General features: G+C 37.7%; 1 protein-coding gene across 5 annotated transcripts in view; it reads right to left on the minus strand.

Moving 5' to 3' along the window:
• MAST4 (microtubule associated serine/threonine kinase family member 4) overlaps positions 1-21,267 on the minus strand; it is a 253,946-nt gene that overhangs the window by 175,360 nt on the left and 57,319 nt on the right. For 4 of the 5 annotated variants that reach the window (XM_015848586.2, XM_015848585.2, XM_015848583.2 and 1 more), the window contains exon 3: positions 10,944-11,065. In XM_015848586.2, coding sequence (XP_015704072.1) covers positions 10,944-11,065 — 122 coding nt within the window. Of the gene's footprint in view, positions 1-10,943; positions 11,066-19,841; positions 19,964-21,267 lie in introns of those variants that run through there. The other variant, XM_032441191.1, reaches the window with a different exon arrangement.

Raw genomic sequence — 21,267 nt, forward strand, 5'->3', positions numbered from 1 at the left:
ACTGTATTTTGAAGCATTTTGAAGTTACTTTTAAAGACAGATTAAAGCAAATAATTCTCCTACTTTGCATATTGGTTAAAAAATAAAAATAAAAATAAATAAATAAATAAATAGATAAAATTAAAAAAAAACCAACACAAAAACAGAGATGACATTTCTGTTTTGTAGTATTCTGAAAATAGCTTTCAGTTCCTACAGGAATTTACCTACTGTGTTTTACGATGTACTTCAGAGATGAAAAGGACACCCTATACAGCAGTACTACATTTGTCTATATCACCCAAAAATTCAGAAAAATTATACTGAAAAAAGAACACAAAGCTCTCCAGGGGAGCAGCATACACTTACTCGAACTCAGAGAATAAATGTTCTGAATTTTTTTCCACTAAAATATGAGAGGTTTTGGCTTTCCTCATCATTTATTATTTATAATAAATGATTAATAATTTATTATTATGTATTATATGTATATAAATGATATATATGTATATATATCATTTGTTATATATATAATATAACATTATATTTTATATATATTATATATATTATATATTATATATAACAAATGATATATATACATATATTATATCATTTATATACATATAATAAATGATATATAAAATATATATATATATATAATAAATGATGAGGAAAACCAAAACCTCTCATATATATATACATTAGAGTCATCTTTCTAAAAGGTAGCATTTAAATTAGAATGGTGTCTAAGAGCTTAGGCTTAACATTCAATCTCGCAAACAGGAAGCACGAAAGCCAAAGCTAGGTATGATACCAGGAGCTGGAAGATGTGCACTTGCAGTGGGGTGCAAACTGCTGTGCAGCTAAATCAAGCTAACCTTCTAAGAACTTTAAAGAGACCAACACCCAACCACTTTACAGAAATCAGAAACCTACGGCATCACTACCTCCTGTCACATTCCCAAAGAGTTTTCTTCAATGTAATGCTGCAGACTTCCAGCAATGTTTTGTTTCCTAAGGAAAATAGCCAGTGACAACACAGTATCTGCCTCTGGATCCTTCAACTTCCAAAAGCCTTGTTGCTCCATAAAGTGTCACTGAAATTGGCTACAGCACTGGAAGTAAGTTGCCTCATCAAAACTGGCAGGCAAGACTGGCAGACAACACTGAAGCTGTCACTGAGGTAAAGGCACAATGCACTTTAAGGAGCATACTCCTCCAAGGCAATGAGAACAGACCTGATGACCATCACGCAGCTCAGCACTATGCACACCAAGGACTTACCCTTGCACAGACATAGGAAGCCTTGTTCATTTAGCTGTTAACAGGAAAGAATATTTCAACTAAAATATTCAATCAGCAAGAAAACATAGGCCAGCTTTATCCCAAATGATCTCAGCGTGGTAATAAAAATCCAGCACTTGGTTTTCATGATTTATTTTCCAAGATCTCATTTACCATAAAAGCTGTGAAATGGTATCACTTGAACTTGAAGAGAACAGGGAAAGCAATTCTCCCATTTTAGAGAGTAAGGAGCTTAAGGTGCCTTGTTTAAAATTAAGATATTAATTATTAATTAACGAATTATCAGGATAACATTGAAATACACTGCATTCCAGAGAAGCTAATTAATTCTAATAGAATCAACTAATACTCATAATGATGTAATTTACTACTGGTAAAGCATAATAATTCATACAGAATTCTATGCATTCTAAACAATACACATTTTAATATTAAAAGTGTCACAGTTACAGTATTTCATTCACATGGCTTTACTGCTACAAATCTGAGCATATCATATCAGAATTAAGAGTAAATTCAAAAAATTCTCACGTTTGCTCCATGTTGTTCTAATTCTGGTATTCTTCATGTCAGACAGTGACAGTTTCCATAAGAACCAAAACTAAACATCTCTTCATACATTAACCATACACTACTCACCTCTCATCATTATATACTCAATTTCAGCACAGAAAATACATAATACATAGTAATGTATTCAATATATTCAAGAAGTTTTAGCTACCTAAATTAGTTCTAGATCACAAGATTTAATCCTTTAGAAGTCATTAAACACAATGTGACCTTTCACTACTAAATCACTTTTTTTTTTTCTCCAGCATCAAATATGTCAACTAGAAAGCTGAGAAGCATTCCAATAATCTTCCGTGTAATTCAATAGGACGCTCTTTTCAGTATGCAGGCTGTTAATAATAAACTCAACATATCATTAAAAGCTAAGAAATCATTTTAGAACTAGATCAGCCAGAGAGAGTTTGTATTTTCTATTTTAAGCAACAAAATATTCTCAGTAAGTGCAGCATCACAGTAAACATAGAGGTGACTCATCTCCAGTTCTCCTTTCCTTGCGGACTCTCATGCCATTTATATCTCCATACATCTGCCCTGAATCTCTTCAGTGGACTTGAAAATGATGGAATAAATGCTTCACGTGAAAGGAACCTTTTCAGAGTTTGACAGGATACGCAGTATCCCCCAGGAACTAAGCCAGACACTGCACCCATCAGATATGTTCTAGGTTCTCCTTCCTATGAGTCTCCAGCTGAAGCTCTGAGAAGGTTCTGCTGGCCTGACAACAGAATCAAAATCAGTTTGTATTTTACTACATCCCCTTCTATTACCACTTACACACAGCAACACAACTTTTGGATTTCAGAACTAAAGGTTCTCAGCCAATACAAGCTGAATGGATCAGCAGCGCTGTCCAGTTTTCCTTCCCCTTCACCATCACAGACCACATCTGTTACACAGCACAGAAACATACCCAGTCATGCCAGGCTGGCTTGCTGTGCACCCATGAGAGCATTCCAGAAATACAGTCTAGCAATGCACTAAGAGAGATCTTACTGTCCTCCTGAGCCATTGTGCATTATTCAGAGAACACATATGAAAAGGGAGACCTACAGGAATCCTAGAGCTGATGAATTTAAAGTTGAAAGCCACAGGTCAGAGTAGGGGCTATTACACAAAGTAGTACAGTTGATTTTAGCAGTTTCTTTAAAAATACTTCTGCTTCTCTGATTGTATTCTAGGGTTTTTGCTTAATAATATTCTCAATTATACACCTAACAGCAGCCATACTAAAGGCGTATGCAGTACAAAGGTACTCACTGGGTTTTTCATGCCACCTGCTGGACGAAATCCTACCTGCATCAACCCACTTCTACAGGGATCCAGCAGGTTCAGAAAACATGGCAGTCACAAAAACCTCAGAAGAAAAATAATCGTTACAGAAGCAAACTTGTTTCTTAAACAACTGCTGTAAGTAATCAACCTTCCTTTCAAGGACAGAACACACAGGAGAACACTGGTTACAACTGTTATTTCAGCTTTAATAACTTCACCTTTTGCACCAAATACTATGTTCTTTAGTATGGCAAAATACAGTAAGTCCCCCAAACAGCCGATCTAACAGTCCTATCAAGTCACTGAGCCTGCTGAATTCCCAAACCATAACTTATTTCTGAAAGCACAGACACATTTTAATACAGTCATATTTCTCTCATGGACCTCTTTTCAACAAGAACTGAAGAATTACATGCACGAAAACGAAAGTGCTTCTCCTTTTAAAAAATTAAAGAACTATTTGTCTCGGTATTCCCCTGTGAAATGTCGAACTGCAAACACAGAGGGGTTGCATTTTAGGTCACAGGGTCTGCAGTTCTGCCTATCTAGCTATATTTCAATTTTCAAAGACAAAATAAAATGAAGCTTCTGAGTTGATTTTATAGTACTGCCATTTTCTAACAGCATAACAGAACATTTTAGATTAAGAACCAAATAAAAGATGAAGAGTCTTAAAAGAAATTCACACGGTAAGACAATAACAATAGCAATTACACTCTGAATAATCCCTCCTTGATATTTGGAAGTTTGTATGTGAAGACAGCAAGAATAGACAAGCTGCATTTCGAACACAATTATTAACCTTGGGAAGGATTTAAGTTATTCATTTTTAAATCGCTCTGAACAAAGATGCATCTAGACTTTTGCTTGCCTGTTTGTTGTGGTTTTTTTTAAAACACATCATTTTGCTTCCTAACTCTTCCAATAATTCATTATTTCATCAAAGAGATAATGGTAGTAATGTACTTTCACTTACGGATGCATAATTCTTCTTAATGAATTCTGCCTTTCCTTACCCTCTAAGATTCAACACTTCCCACCCACTACATGGTCATTCTTCTTCACAAAAGCAACCTCCTTCACTAGAGAATAGTACTTAAATGTTTTAACATTCGACTTACTTCAAAAGGTAGGCACTTTGCCAAAGTCTGGCTCCCATGGGCCCAAGGTTGTCCATTACAAACCAGGCAAGCCAAAGTTTTCAGCCAAAAGGAGTGCTCTACAGTTTTACCATATCACTAGAGCTACTAAATTACTAGTTTTAATTTGTACCATGTGCAGAAGAGTGTGTATAAACAGCGTAACAAAACACATGTATTCACAGTTGTTGGTTTATGGGAAAGCATCATCATGCTAGGGATGTTTGTCCTGTATCTGCTTTTACTGGCCAAACAATTATAAACACACTCAAATCCATCTCTGCCCAAGTTGTAAATTAGCTGCCTGTTAACTTCAGCTGTCCCTCTTTCCTTCTTTATTTCAAGCAAAGAATCTTCTAATCCAACTTTGTTTCTTACTACCAACTCTCACTCATTTTTTGAAAAGATAACCTAACACAACTAAGGAAATCATGATCAGCCTTTTCCTTACACTCTTAGCTGTATGTTGATGTGAAGTTTTTCTGTTCACTACAAAGCCAATCATCATTTCTGAACTTAACCGACCACATCCTATCTTCCACAGCAGCACATAATTGCAGATATTCAGCAATGATCAAGAGGTTAAATGTATTCATGAGAGAGTAGCAGTTAACCAATCCCCTGTTGCTTATTATATTGTTTACTCAAATGACACTAAGTCAACATGGGTATTCTGCTAGGTTTCTTGATTTTCGTAACACAATAGAAGAGAAGAAAAATCTTAATAGATGCAATGATTTTACTATTGCTACACTAAAAAAATATGATGCAACTGAATACAGGCACACAAATTACCACAGGGTGTACTGTGCTCAGAGGAAAAAGCATAAAGAAAAGCTAGCAGAACATTTCCTAGCATTACTAAGATGAAAACAGTCGTCTCTAAAATCATCAGCCCACTGTGACTGTACAAAGAGTGGAACAAACACAGTGGCTGTCTCGACCGAGCAGACATAGAACAATTTAAGTGACTACTGCATCTGATTGTGGGAGGTTTTGCATAGACATCAACAGGTCATTCAACACAAAAAAGATCCAAGTCCACATTCCTATCCACTTCCATGGGACAAAGTCAATTTACAGCAGGATGTCTGATTTCACATGAATATTTTTATAAGTCAAACTAAAACCAGAAATATAAATATCCAGCCAGATGCACAAAGCCCAAACTGTGGCAGTCAGCCCACTTACAACTTTAACTCAGTGCCTCTGGTGGCGCAGTGGTTAAAGACGCCACTTTGCAACAACAGAGGCCCTGGGTTCGAATCCCCTGTGGTGCAACTGGTAGAAGTGCCGCTCTGCTACACAGAGGCTCGAATCCCGGGGGTTGGACTCGATGATCTCTAAGGTCCCTTCCAACCCACACAAAACTATGAAACTATGAAAGCTGTATTTGCTTCTTAAGCCTAGAAACTTAACATGAGAGGCTGAAGTCATTTTTCACTCACCGTACTACACACAGCATAAGGCTCTGCAGCATAAGTTCAAAAATGCCTGTAGAAAAATCCTAGCTATACACCTCTGTTTGTATGCAAAGTAACAGGAGGAACTTCCATTTCTAAGAGATAGGATAAGCTGTATTTTTCCCTCCCACTCTGGTGCCGGTAAGTCAGCTGTGTCTCTCTGTATGAGCCTATTTGTTTTGAGAGTTACTGCCATCATCAGAGCCATGGGAGTACTCAGTCTGAGAGATGAGAGTTACTGTTCCCACGCTGTCTGCTTACATCCGCTGCTACATTACGATCACTCTGCAAAGTACCATAGGCATGAAAACACAGAGTGACTGAGAAGAAAACACAAATGTTACTACATCAGTCAAAAAGTTTGCCATACTAATTATCTCCCAATCTGAGGATACTGCCCCACAGCAAAACACTGAGCACAATGTAAGCATCAACTTGCAAGCGAAGTTCTCCACTTCAGGTCAAACTTCAAGAGAAAGCTCAGAAAGAGTTTCAGGATTTCCATTTCTGTTAACTGGAGAAGCCACAGCAGAAGTCCGGTTTTCTTCAGTGATAATTAGTCACTAGTGATAATAAGTTTCTTGACAATAAATGCCTCAATTAAAACTGAGATCCGTAGAGCAGTACCTTATCCTCTAAGGAATTCAATTAGTTTTCTCATCCTAACAACACATAGGTACCAAATTCCTATGACTACTAAGAACAGCAGAAGAGAGCTTGTGAGTCCACCATAAGAACTCTAGCTAACCTACTGCTGTTCACACAGTCATCACACAGAGCACCCACATCTAAGGTTATCAGTATCTTTCAGTTTACCTTGAGATCCTGACTGCCACTGGAAGCATATCCACTACCCAACACAACAAGATTTTCCCATGTTTTTATTTCCGGTGCCTTCTTTGTGTCATTCACTTTACAGCCAGAGCTGTAAATAGTTTTAAATTTCATCACGTACTTGGAGAACAGAAAAATCAGAACGTCAACAGCAAATCTGCATACCAACGCATACTTCTGAAGCAAAGGAGAACATATACATGAATCAGTGTTTTAACTATCATAACTTACTAGACAATCAGTTACACCACACAGTTCTCTGCTGGTTCTGTGATGGGGATTGGGAGACAGCATTATAACTGAATTTATTTATCCATCCTGGTTCCAGTTACTTTTCCAGTCTCCGCTCCCCATATTCTTTTTATCCTGTTTACTAGCTCTCTCTCTTTTAAAACCCTTTACCATCTTCACTCCAGTAAAACCCTGCGAGGGTTACAGAAAGTACTACCACTATATTCCCAGTTATCCCCTAAAAGCAAGCTGAAAAACAATTTCCAAAAAAGGCATGCAAATATCAAATAATGTAATTGATTACACATCAATTTCTTCTGGCTGTATAGTTTATTGGCAAACCATCCATACTCTCATTTCTCAAGTGGATAATTTTACCAGCATATAAGTTCATGACCTGATTTTTGCAGTACTTTCCACTGTTTTTTGAGTGGGTTGGATTTTTTTTTTCCCCAAGAGATAATTATAACTCAGCTGTCACAACAAACAAGAATTTTAAGCCTTTATCAAGTGCGTTATGCTAAGACACAGTAATAAGATCCACTTCTAGGGGCGAGGCACTACATTTCACCTTAATGATTTCCACACTGGGGGTCCCACCTACCAAACAAAAATCCTAGAGCATAAAGCATGCTCAGCTGACACTGCAGGCTACGGAAGATCATTTTAACAGACCTCGGTTTTTCATTATCTGGAGGTAAAAAGTAGTGAGCCTTCTCACAGTTTGGGGAAAGTCTCTCGTGAGGGAGAAAGATCATTATATGGGATGCCTGCAGAATAGTAGCACGGTGTTCATGTGCAAAATAGGGATGTACTGCTTGTTCCTATACACGTTCCATCTCTACTGGATTTCTACATTCTAATATGATACAGAAAAGGACTAAACTTACATTCACCTCTAATAAGATGTCCAAACTACTTGGAGCAAAATATTTCAGCTCCAGCCTAAGCTCAAATGCATTCTAATAACTGGAAGCTTAGAAGCTAACAGGAGAAGACCCATTTCTACACAGAGGGCTTGCTTGTAAGTTATGTTTGCTATTGCTTAAAAGACATTTTAAACTAGGTCAGGCTTCTATAAGAGGTTATCATTTACTTACTAGTCCTATTTTATTTTATTTTTTACTTTTTAAACTAATGATATTGTGTAGCTTAAGAGGTGTTCTCAGTTCCAAGAGAGCCACAACTGTCTACCTGAGCTAGTTAACACTGGTGGTCATCACCCCTGTTTTAGAGAATGAGCAAGAAAAGCATCAGAATGAATTGTGCCTAGACTTTTAGTGAGAGAATCTAGGAAAGGAATCAAACACCTCAGAGCTCTGTCAAGCAGTTGACTCTACAAATATGTTTTACACTGCAATGAGCAGCGAATACTTCAGATACTAAACAATCTAGACAAATAAGAGACATCTGTGTGAAACAGTGCACCCTATCAACTGATCATGCATTCGTTTGTCAGCAGTCCCATGGCTCTAGTTCAGGTCTACTCCAGCCTTTCTCAGTGTAAAAATACTCAATATATAGAAGTGTTTACAAAGATGGTTGTTCAGTTTCCTCTCTCTGCCACCAAATTAGGACTTACTACTGAATTAAAACTGCAATTAAGAATTTGTTAGAAGGCAAATACCAATAAAGAAATATACATATTCATGGGCAAGTTGTAGCTGAAATGAAATACACAAGGGAGAACAACTTTCTAGTTTTAAATGCTAGAAGCAACAGAAGTAGAGAAACCTGGCTATAATAACTTGGCAATTTTAGCATTTCATAGGAATAAATACTTTCCATTCTAAAAAGACTCTTGGTGATTAGACTCTGATGTCCAGTTGTTTTTTAAGTGAAATAAGAACATGGATCTATACAACAGATCTATACAACAGCTTAGCTACCAAGCAAAAAGCCTAGAGCATAAAGCATGCTCAGCTGACACTGCAGGCTACAGATCCATACAACAGTTTAGCATTCAAACAACTTCCTCAATTCAGACCTAGTACTTCTGAAAACTTCTTAACTATGTTGGGGAGAACTCAGATAAGAGACAGACCTAAGATTAGCTACTTAAGAGACCTCCACTGTATCTCATTTGAGTTTCTTAGAAGTGCAGTCCTTGTACTTATTACCTTGCAGAATATTCACTACCTGCTCAAAGACATAACCAAGCACTGAAGACCTGAATTGCTGGGCAGAAAGAGCTAAAATTTAGAAGTAACCTCAATTTCAGACACAGGTTCTTGTTGCTCTCTAATAATTTTATTTTAAAACAAAATCAGTCACTCTTCAAATTTAGCAGATAAAACTAAATACCCATGCAAGGAATGATTTGAAGAATCTGCTACATTTCTAAAATGAAATAAAGATCCCTTTTAAAATTATGTCATTTGTTCAAGCACAACTGATACTCTCATTCACTTATCTAACCAATTAGTGTTTCTAAAGAATGTATTTTATTTGTTTTCAATCAAATTTATTTATTACCTAAGCTAGAAATTTGCAGCTTCTCAAGCTGCCTTGCATCTGGGGAATAAGCCACACAAAAGGGTGTTGGTGTGCTGTTTGAATACATGCAATTACTGGTAGTTACATTCTAATTAGCATAATTAGTTTTGAAACAGTTCTTATAATAACTGTCAACATTATGTCAGTTTAGCTGAAGCTAATGACATATTTAACAAAGGCACATATTTTCAGTATTATACTATTTAAAAGAAAGAAGGAGGTAAGGCCCTTTCAGAAGAAGTAAAACTGCCTTTCATAGACGCTGAACATTTCTTGTTTTGTTTCCTTTTAGCAACCCATCTTATAAAAAAGTCCTTTGTGTAATTGCCACCCTCCAGCTTCTATAAGACCATTCTTACAAATTCACACACATAAACTGACAACAAAAATCAAATACACCAAAGTACAGTTGCTTGCAAATTCAGACCTACATTGTTTTGTATAAGTCAGAAATAACTTGGGTGTTGTTTTTCTGTGTCTGCCTCTTTTAGAGAAACAGAAGAGGTAAAAAGCATGCTGAGTAGCACTAAATACTTGTACTCATACCTAGGCAAAGCATAACTTCACTGCTTATTGGGGAAGGGCATAAGCCATCTGTAAAGGCTAGTTTGTTTGGTTCATTGCTAATTTTCACAATACAACAAATCACATCTGTCCCAAAGAGCCAGAGATAATAAAGAACACCACCAAGTAGGAATCACAATTGTATCTGCAAGTGCAAATTTTGTTGTTCTTGAAATATTATTTCAGGTAGCTCTGTGGATAAACCAGCCATCTACATATCAGAATAACCCTAAAAACCATCACAGGAGTATCTGTGTAGTACTGTATGCTCACAGTCATCTTTGACCCAGAAGTTTTCCTTAAGGAAAAATAAAGTTTCTCCTCTAAAGCAGATATCAAAAGGCAAAGCTTTCATAATCAGCCAAAGGGCAGATGAGAGCGATCTATTAATAACATATTTTTGCTTTTTTATACAACACGAAATACATTCACTAATTATTCAAAGAAAAACGCAGATTAAGTATATTGTGTGTTACGCTGGATTTTATCACTTCTGAAAACCTTAAGCAGAAGCACAAAGCAGGATAACTGATACTTGGAAGGAAAGAAAAAAAAAAAAAAGCCTGAAGTTCAATTGTAGGAGGCACATCTTTCCCTTTCTCTCTCCTTACTATTTTATCCAAAAGGCTTAATTAAGTTCACGCTTCATATTATCATGCTCTCCTGAGGACACAGTCCTGCAGAAAGCAGAAACAAAGAAACTGATGGAAAAGAATGCCCAGGAGAAGGGACAGTTACCGTCTATTGTCATAAAAAAAAAGCATGCCTTCTTTCTATTTTTAAGGGAAGAAACCATTTAAATGCAAATAGCCATATTAATGCAACATTCAGCTAAGATCTTATGCTAAATCCAGCAAAGCAATTCGGTTGCTGCTATTATAAACATTGTTTAGCCATACTCAACATATTAAGCAATGCTGTATGCAGGAATGCATTAGTTAATGGAAAGATTCGGTTTAAGGAAAAGAGATTAACCTGGATATAAACTGTGGTTGGATCGCCATCCCCATGCAGATTCTGACATTATGGAGATGCAAGAGGTTGAGGTTTTTTTTGTATATTCATAGCTTTAAAAAAAATTACTCACCGAACTAACAGTAAGGGAAGGTGCTGACTGCCCAAGTGCTTGGCAGCGCATACGAACAAGATTGGAGGTTTCTGCAGGTTGCCACAGCTGCTGTCCATTTCCATTGGGCAGCAGATACTTGCCTGTCAAGTTAAGAGAGAGTGTGTTAAAAAATTAAATGTTGCAAATGAGGCAATATAACAGGCAGTTTACTGCAAGATAAAGCTCTCAGCTTCACCATTCTCAAACATTTGCACTATCACTGTAGCCATGACCATAGGCAATTCCACAAAAGGAATTTCAGTATTTTCAGTATTCACCTGCCACCCCTCAATGCCACCCTTCCACATGCTAAGCTTTTCTTATGCAAATACCTTTCTTTCCCCCCCAGCATTCTCAAAACCCTAAGTTTTTCTTAGCCTGAAACATGATTAACGAAACCACAGATGTACAGATGTGAATATTCAGAATGGTGGGGCTGAACCAGAGAGATCTGAATTCTGAATGCTATCCAGAATTAAAATAACAACACATACGTTTTTAACGGTTCTCCTTTTTAATGATTATGATTAATCCAAAGCTTGATTCGGCTTATTTCTTACTTTTGTTTTGAAGTGCTACAATAAGTCACGATCCTCAAAGGGTAACGTAAGAACAACCAAAGTTTCATCTTTTCTGATCAACTGTGGTAACTGATAAGGTTACATCAACAATCCCACTCAGATGGATTCTCTTTTCTTTGAAGACTATTCTCAACACTTTAAAAGGCTGAATTATTACAGGCATTTTGTTCTCTGAATCACACATTTTCAGAAGATGGGATCATTATCGGGAAAGAAGGGGAATGCCAAGTGAGATACAACAATCACTGCTGCCTCTTCCAGAATAGGGCAACAGAAGGAAGATGGGAAGCTGTTCCAAAAAAGATAATGTTATTTCATGCAACAATGACTGAATTGCGAAACTCTTTGTCAAATGACATCAGAATTTTTGCATTTTTGAGGAGAGACTGAAGAAGGTCACAGAAAACAGAACTCTTGGAGGTACTAAGTAGGCAGAAACTATTTCTGGAAGCCTCTAAGTAGCAAAGAAGCAGGTCTCCCTGCTTCAGTGAAGAATACTAAGAGCTGTTTCTTTTTTCTTATTTTCAGATACTGCCACAAAACAGAATAATAGAGGATGGTCTAAGGTAACATGTTTGTGTTTAAAGCCTTAGACTCAGAACCGCAGGGACTGGAAGGGATCTCTAGAGATCATGGGGTCCAGACATCTCTGAAAACAGTGTAAAAGTGGGACATTCACATCACGCAAGCAATTGACTTATAAAGCCAACAAGCTGATGCAAAGAGACAATTCAAAAACTTTTTCAGTCATGTCTACATTCAAAAATAAGATGCAAGGTTTTGATTGAACATATGAATGAAAATCATATTCAAAAATCACATATACTAAACACCTGTTTCCTGAAATGCTATTGCCACATTAGCAATTGCACCCTCAAAAAAATACTGAGAACAGAGAACTTCCTTTGATTTGTGCTCTGGTAAGAGGCCTCTCTTTTGCCTGGGAATCGAGGTCTATAGCTTTGTAACATTACTTCTAAACAGCAGATCCACAGAGTTGCTGAGTCCTCCGAAAAGAGTTTATTGTGAGCCAGAGAATTCCCAAGCAACAAAATGAGACAGTCTTTTCATGCTGGTAAAGTGGAACCCGTAGACACTTTTCAACCAACTTCCTAACAGCTTGCCCATCACAGGAAGAAAAATGTGGATAAAGATGCAGTATTATGCCCGAGTATGCAAGAAAACGTTCTCCAGAATTCCAGTTTCTTTTTCGCATATCCTTATGTAGCCCTCAAATAAAATGCTGCCATAAAAAGCTTAAGTCATCAGTTCAACACCCATACTGTTGGCATTCCACTGATGACACAACTGGAATGCGCCAGTGACATATATATCCAGCTGTAACTTCTACCCATCACTTCAAATGGTAAATTACTTCTCCCACAGTAGGGGGTGAGACTGAGTAAGGCGGCAATAAAGTGAAGAAAACCTATGTTATACGTATTTTACATTCAAATAGGTGTTCTATTTCTTTAAAGCCTTCCACAATGAAAGAGGTCTATGCATCATCTTTACTTGCTTTTTGACAAAGTCAATGTTAGGATGAGGTTCTCAAGGGAAAACTAGACACTCCTGTTGCTGAGTCCCAGATTACAAATATCTCTCTGACAAAAACATTGGAAAGAATGCTTCAAAAATCTCACTGAAGTCAACATAGCGACAAACAAGATATCATACCACTGATGGTAACATCTGCAAAATGCTTTGGCAATATCTGTTTTGCCAAGCAGACACATATTACACAAATTTCTTAGAAACTCCATATTAACTGTTAAAGGCAAAGGGGAAAAATATGTTAATTTGCAAACTGATCACTGTAGCATACTCCTGGTGTACTGTACCATCACAGGAATCAGCGCTTAAAAGCTACAGGCTCTTCCTCTGATCTGAAGAACAAAGAAGAATTCAAGCAAAAAATCTGCTTTAATGCCAAAGTTTGTTCTAAAACTGGGAAACAGCAGTGCTCTTTTGCTAACCACGGCACTTTAAAAGTATGAGTTTTAAACTACTTGAGATATCCACTGTCAGACATTAGACCTTTCCCAGACTGCACTAATTTTCATTCCAGATGAATCCCACTGGGCTTCCCACACAAAAAATTGAAGGCAATTACTTGGATTTTGAACACAAAGTATTCCAACTTTGTTTCAGTTTGGATCCCTAAGCAAAAGAGTTTAACAAGTCAGAGAAGCCCTGAAGTGGAAGGGTATATAAGAAATAAAAGCATTATTAATGTTTACTCTTCCTCTTTTAAACAGGAGCTGGATCCAAAACACAGAGAGCTAGTAGCATGACTCCCATTCACATTAGCCACTCAGCAAAGTGAAGCACTCTGTACCTTGCTGTGTGCAAGGTTACGCTGACAAGGAACACTCAATTGTCACCTTTATCCTTCATCCTTTAAAACAACTGTATTTTAACCAGTTTTTATCTTTCTGAAATAAGTGAAAGAAAAATTATGATATTTTAACATAGAAGATGGAGAAGAGTCAAGCCTACTGTTCACAGCAACAAAACACTGTACAAGAAGGCTGACAAGGAAGCAAAGTAGACTGACTCTGCACCACAGCCAGTGTCTGCAGTGTAAGAATTCACTTCATATTCCATTACTGAACTCAAATGGGTGACCTCTAGAAATATTTTAAATCACACTGAAGTGCCAATTAAGGTGCTCTTCAGACACTAAAAATTATCAGAATCACCAATGAAAGAATGAGCATGTGTGATGCTGGAATGAACCTTCCTCCCATCCTCATCCCCAGACAAGAACCACAAGGGTACAGCAGACTTCCAGAACTGAAATTAGGGCAAGTGTAGCAGACTATCTAAAACTCTAGTTCATCTTTACACTGTACATCCACAAATGCTTCTAAACACAGAAACGACACATAGTAAATGCATCCACTCTAAAAGTAAAACAGGAACGGCCTGTGCGGAAGGAAAAAAAGAAAGGTAATGGGTTCTCTGAGAACAGCTTTAAACTTTCTGCTGAGAGATTCAACCAGAACAGCAGCAGTTACCAACTGGAAATCCAACTGCAATAAAGTATCTTGAACGTGACAATTCTGCTTTAATACTATGCTTCTTAAAGAAAATTTTGAAATGCTTCCAGTGAATGCAATGAGTTTTCTCACTTTCAAAAATAAGTGGAACACCAATATTTCTTATGGAAAACTATTTCTTCCAAGACTCAGTTCACTCTTCAAGGGATAAGAGCTCTACCTCATTAGGCCGCCATACAATAAACAGCCCCTGCAATGAAATTAGCCAGCAACTCTCCCTGAATTCCTCCACATAAAAAAAAAAAAACAACTTCAACATTCACCTCATTTTTGAACTATTCAATACAGCTTTCTCCCATCCTCATATTACTCCTACGCTTTTTCCTACTTCAGTTTCATTAACAATTGTCTGCCTTTTTCTCCTTTCACATTTCAGCTGTGTTAATAACCCCTTGAATTTACACATATCCACACTTTCCTCATCATTAAGTGATTTAAGTATCAGTATTACACATAAAACTCCAGCCGAAATGCATTATCGATTTTCACACTGCATTCATTTCTGCCTTCAAGTACAAAGCTCCTTTGTGAAAGAACTGACTTGTGGGCGACCTCAAGTCCAGCTCATCTATTCCATCGTAATTCAGCATTTTGACACACACACCGCTGAGAAACAGTGCCAGAGGCCAGTGTAATCTCCATCTAACAGCAGACTATTGCCACACAGGTTGTAATTTTACCATTACTTTCATCAGTTATTGATACAGATGAGTCATCCACTAATAAAGATTCACCTGCTGCTGTCCAATTCAGTCCCCAAATGGCCTTTGACTTCCTGCCATGTCTTCTGCAATGGCTTTGCTGGCACCTCTGCTATCCTCTCCGTGCCTGTAGCCATTAAGATAGCCTGAAGTCACATTGTTTCCAGTGTCATCTCTTCCAAGTCTGAATGCAATGCCTGTTAGTCCAGAACATTTATCAAAATGCTCTTCAGAGAAAGGTGACTTCAGTTGATTACGTAATGGCAGCAATTTAGGATTATTTAATGCTATTACATAATGCCTGTAAAACCCAGGGAATACGTCACTGCAGTTCAAAGCATCACCTTCCCCTTGAACTTCCCTGTCAAACATCTATCTTCCTATATAACAGATGTTGGAAGATGGAAAGGAAATCACTGTGAATCTTCTGTTTGTCGGATGTGAGCACGCTTGTTGTATGCTTTCCTTTTCAAGGCTAAAGGAGACTAAAAAACACAATGCTGTAGTATTATTCCACTTTCTCCTTTCCTCCTCTGAAATCCATATCCTAGTGGAATAACAACCAACTGCTAGGAAAAATATATTAAATTTTCGTTTTCATGTTAAAAATTACTTATGCCAAGTCTCCAACTGTCAGGTATTTTAATAGTTGCTTAGGATGAAGAAAATCTTCAGACAGCCAAATATATTTTTTCATTCACCAAAAAACTCAGAGCAGTATGTAACACGGCAGTGGTGAGATAATCAATCAATATGTAAGTACAAACACAAAAGAAGCATCTTGCCAGCTTTTAATGGAAATAATTTCTGATGAAAATATTAAAAGCCATTAAGCTATTACAACGTTTTAAACAAAAACAGCTGTGCACCTTGATAAAACTCAGATATCTGGATATGGGCTGACAGCAACTGTGGACGCAATTAGCCCAAAAAGAGAGGTCCAGACCTGATTATTATGTGAGACAACTTAAGCCAGTAACAACATGTTTCTGCGAACTAGCCTATAGCCATCCTTGTCACCTCTTTTGGGCAAAGGACAGGAAATAATTATTTTGATTGCTTCAAGAAATTGATTGCAGATATTTATGATAAATGCATATTATTTCAAAATTTGTCAGATGAGTAGATTGTTCTCCCTCACAACTTTTGATGAAAAGAACAACCAATCCTATCTCAAGAACTGATATTTGTAGTACAGAGGCTCCACTCCACAGAACTCCTTGGGGAATTAAGTGCAAGCTTATCTGAGAAAGAGAAATGAACCATGTGGAAGACAAAACTGGATCCTACTACAGACAGCTCTGGGTAATAGAAATGTGCTGAAACAGTTGGGTACTTCTGCCTCTTCCTATGCCTTTCCCTTTTCTGGCCTCCAAAAAGGAAAAGTGTTCACACCAGGTATCACTGATAGAGGTGAAAACACCAAAGCCAGACTCGGACACATCAGCTTACAGTAGCCCGGAGCAGATCACAGAACAGCGAAAACCACATGGACACAGCAGCCTGTGTTCAGCTTCCAAAACTCATGACAGGGGAAAGGGAAGAGCCCCCCGACCTCAGCAGTTTACTATGCATTTACAGCTGTCTGCTTTAGTATTTCAAATTTGACTGCTTGAGGCAGCCCAGCTGCAGGAAACGATACAGAAGCCCCACCATTGCATGGGGAATCAAAGTACATAACTCCTATTAGTAGTAACTGGAAAGTAAAAACAGTGAATAGATTAAAAACTATAAGTAGAAAGCTAATCAGCATTTTGTCTTATTTTACTGTAGTTGTGTCAAAAAAACTCAATTTAAATATGATTTCAGACGACTACCAGCAAGCAAAAGAGTTACTGTTTTATTCATGCCTCATTTATTGCCTACTACTTCAGAAAATTCGCATGTTAAGCATATTACTCAGCTGCACATGGTTAAAGTTAATAGACAATGCCTATTTCCCAGCCTGACGTAAGAGAACTTCTTTTAAGCAATCTGACCACTAAGCATAATAGCACTCAGTCAAGCCTAGAGTTTCAACTGACTCCATTATAATTTCTTTTGTTACTGTACAAGGAGGCCTTGGAAGAAATTCTATTAAAAAGTGATTGTGAATTTTACACTTTTGATACTCCACAGAATCCTCTTAAAATCTTGGTTTCACTTTCTGAAATTAGCTGAAGAAGTGATATCTGGTCATGTATTAAATAAATTTGGTCCATCAAGGGCAAAATTAAGATGCAACTGCAACTTCAAAAATGGACAAAGTTTGGCAGCAGAAACCAGTAGTATGAAGACTTAGGCCTGTTTCCAGACTAACAGAAAAATCAAAGCTGTTTATAACTTACTTACCAACAAATAAAAACGAGCATTTTCAGAAGCACACAGAAATGTTTCATGCTTGTAAGCAACTTCTTTCAACCCATTTAACAGCAGAAAGGCACTCAAGATAAAAAACAGAATCTTGTTCACATTTAAGTTAATAAAAGTTCCTCTGCTAACAGATTTTCTGTGAAATTATGGTGGTTTTTTTTTGACAAATTATTCACTACCCATTACCATCCACTACATCAGGGACTAAGCATCCACAGCTTATCAGTGTACCTGTTCAGTGCCTCACCACCTTCACAGTAAAGAATTTCCTCCTAATATCTAATTCAAATCTGCTCTTGTTTAGCTTAAGCTTAAACCCCTTATCACTACAAGTATGGAGTGACATGTGTACCTTCCCCATAGTGTAAATATTCCAAATATTATCCCTCCTTCTGTTTCAGGAGCCACAAAATTCAAAAGCTGACCTCTTAACTACAAGAAATGCCTCATCTCATCTTCATTAGGTAATATTTATAAGCCTTTTGATCTGAAAACAAGGATTATGCATAAAAACTGTTTTTCTCTCAAGCATTCTTCATCTATACATCCAACTCATGTTAAAGCATCTGTCTTGGATTAAGCAAATACAACTTCCACACACAATTGGTCACAGCAAGTGCTTGGTAACAGTAAGAAGCAGACACTGGACAGAGTACAGAGGTGAAATGAGAAGACTTAAGCCTCAACAAGTATGAGGTAACGCTGTTTCGGTGTGGAATTATGATTAATTTATAAAGATACTGCAAATATAGTTCTGCACTAAGGAGCTCAGGTACCAGCAGGAGTAGAGACTACATCATCACAATGCTTAGCTCTATTTAATCAGCTTGTTAAACCCAAGCAATTAACTAAGTTCAGGCAAGTTCCTTCACATGTGCCTCTACAGTTGCACCACTACAGGGTCTTGAGCCACCTAATTCAACAGATATTGGAGTATTTCTTAAGAAGCCACAGCTTAAACCTCAGAAGTTTACTATGCATATTCTCCTTTCTTTCCTTGTTTTATTTTTCCACTATGGAAAGTGACTGCTTAAAAAATTTCAAGCTGATTTTATAGTGAATCCTGAGAAGGTCTAAACTCTACTTTTCCACCTTTCAAAACAGGCAACTTGCAAATGTATCTGCTAATTAGGCACTCTACTGCTGTGGTTTGCTTTGATCTCAGCAACAATCAACTTCTCATGTTCTGATGATACAAGCCTGATTAAGCAGCAATCGAGGAGTTAAAGGCAAAATAATGAGACAGGAATACAATATCTCCTGTTCTCATCTCAGACTATTACATGATGCAGAATCCAGACATGTCAAAGAATATGGAAATTAACTTGCTAGGCACACAGGGAAGCAAAATCAACTGTACTACACAGTTTGAATAAAGCCTTAAATGACAAAGGTAACTGACAATGATAAATACAACCTAATGTCATCTCAAGCACTATCGCACTGAGAACAATTTAAAAATATATATTTCATCAGTAGAAGACAGCCTTATAGTACATGCTTTAAAAAATAATTTTCTCAAGTATGTAATTACAGAAAAGTTTGTTTCCCTCTTATTACCAATTCCAGAAGAAGTTTGACATGTGGTACAATGTATTTTGAAGTACCTGAGGAAGGTGCTGACAGGGCTCTGAGACGAGCCCAGGGCAGGCAGTGACCCTGGATGAAGAGCACCGTGTCCCCCTCCCCACACAGCATGACACTCAGCTGGGCACAGACAGCACTCTTCAGCCTCCTTGGGGGCTGAAGTTATAAGTTCAGTTATAAACATAAACTTACTTTCTCTTTAACCATTTTTCCTTTGTACATGATTCCACTATTTATACCCTCAATTAATGATTCATACTGCACATGATGTTATGATGTAGAATATTGACAGCAACAGCACCAAAACCACGGGTTACCTAGGTTTACCTGTGCCCGTGACAGGGGCCACCACCCCAGAAATGAAGGGAAAGTGGGGAATGGACAAAAACAGTGGCAGCAATCTAAGGAGGAAACTTATTTTACTAAATATGATATTGGAATACAAGATAACACAATATAGTACAATATGGTGGTGGTGGTGTCAGCCTGGCACTGCAGGCCTCCTTGCTGCAGCTAGGCGGAGAGGACCTCCCAGACCAACCATGCCCAACTCTCACCACACACCACGACCAAGAAAACTAATTTGCAACCTACTTCTGGCCTGATGTGTGAAGGGAAGCAAGTTCAGAAAGTAAAGCTTCCTAACGAAGGGGATTCCTGAGAGCGCACCCGTACACACAGCCATCTTTGCCCCGTATCCATGGCAACTAAATAGTGAAACAAGAGGCGGGTCAACACAGTGCAACGACTGCGATGAAGTCACAAAGCTTTTCACACAGTGACGTGTGTACCACCAACTAGGCTCCCAACTGGAAGTCAGTAAGCAATTCAGAGAGAGTAAAGATGAAATATGGAACACCTCATGTGCTCCAGTTGGCCATTACTGATAAATCCCTAAAAATGCTGTCAGTAATGTAATCTCATCCCAGTTATGATTAAGCGTTGTAGAAAATGGGAAGGTAGCACTGACAATGAGGCCTCAAAGTATCCTCCATGATTTGATGCTGAACTCTCCACAGCCATCAAGTTGAACCAAGCCTCCCACATTAAGGTTTAAAGAGCTAGTCTACATTATCAGCAATATTCATGAGAAATGCTCCACAGGAGGAGATTAGCAAGAACTCCAAATTTCTGCCACTGTCAGCTGCTCCCCCTACATGCAGCAGGACAGCCTACAAGTCCTGACAGCAGATGCCAAGCCCTAGATAACAAAGAACAGCTTGTTCTTCATGGCCCATAACACTGATCTCTCTGCTAATTAGTGCGAGTGATGAAACTCTAATGCAAAAAATCAGACTGAGACTACCAGATTGATTTCAAATCAAGCACAGATTAGTTATATGGGAATAGCAATCATTGCTGGCAACATTTAGATGACTGATGGCTTAGAGGTGGGAAGCTGACCAAAGCAGAAACATTAAACAATGAAAAAATACATGCATCCCAAGATTTCTTAGTTTTTAGTTCATCACTAAATAATTTGTTAAGTTCATTAATGAAAAGTGCAGTAGGTTGTTCAAATTAAAGACACTGTAAAATGAAAACTGTATGCATTATCTCACTAGTATTTGTGTAAGATCAATTTATGGTTAGCAAGATAACAGCTTTACCACAATTAGAGACAATTAGCCCAGCAGGAAGTCTGTTTCCAGGCAATTATTGATGAGATAACAGGAGGCAAGATAAAAAGGTTCATAAGTTACATATAAGTTACAAAGTTTAGTGGTTGGTTGGTTTCTTTTTATATATCTAACTGTGAAGCATAGGACACAGCTGGACTAGCAGCATTCTGCAAACTGCAAACTTGCCAGTGATGTGAATTCATGCAATGCAGAAGTAAAAAGAAAGGTAGCAATCTGCAAATGTAATATCAGAGCAGTTGAGGAAACTGAACAGAGCTGAACCACACACTGCAATGCAAGTTGAGCAGCAATGGGATATGAAAGCAAGGCCAATTCAATTTGCTTGTCTGAGTGATTTCCCAGGTTAACCTCCTCCACAGTAAAAGCTCATCTAATTT

This window comes from Coturnix japonica, chromosome Z, assembly GCF_001577835.2.
Source record: "Coturnix japonica isolate 7356 chromosome Z, Coturnix japonica 2.1, whole genome shotgun sequence".
In the NCBI taxonomy this organism is placed as follows: domain Eukaryota; kingdom Metazoa; phylum Chordata; class Aves; order Galliformes; family Phasianidae; genus Coturnix; species Coturnix japonica.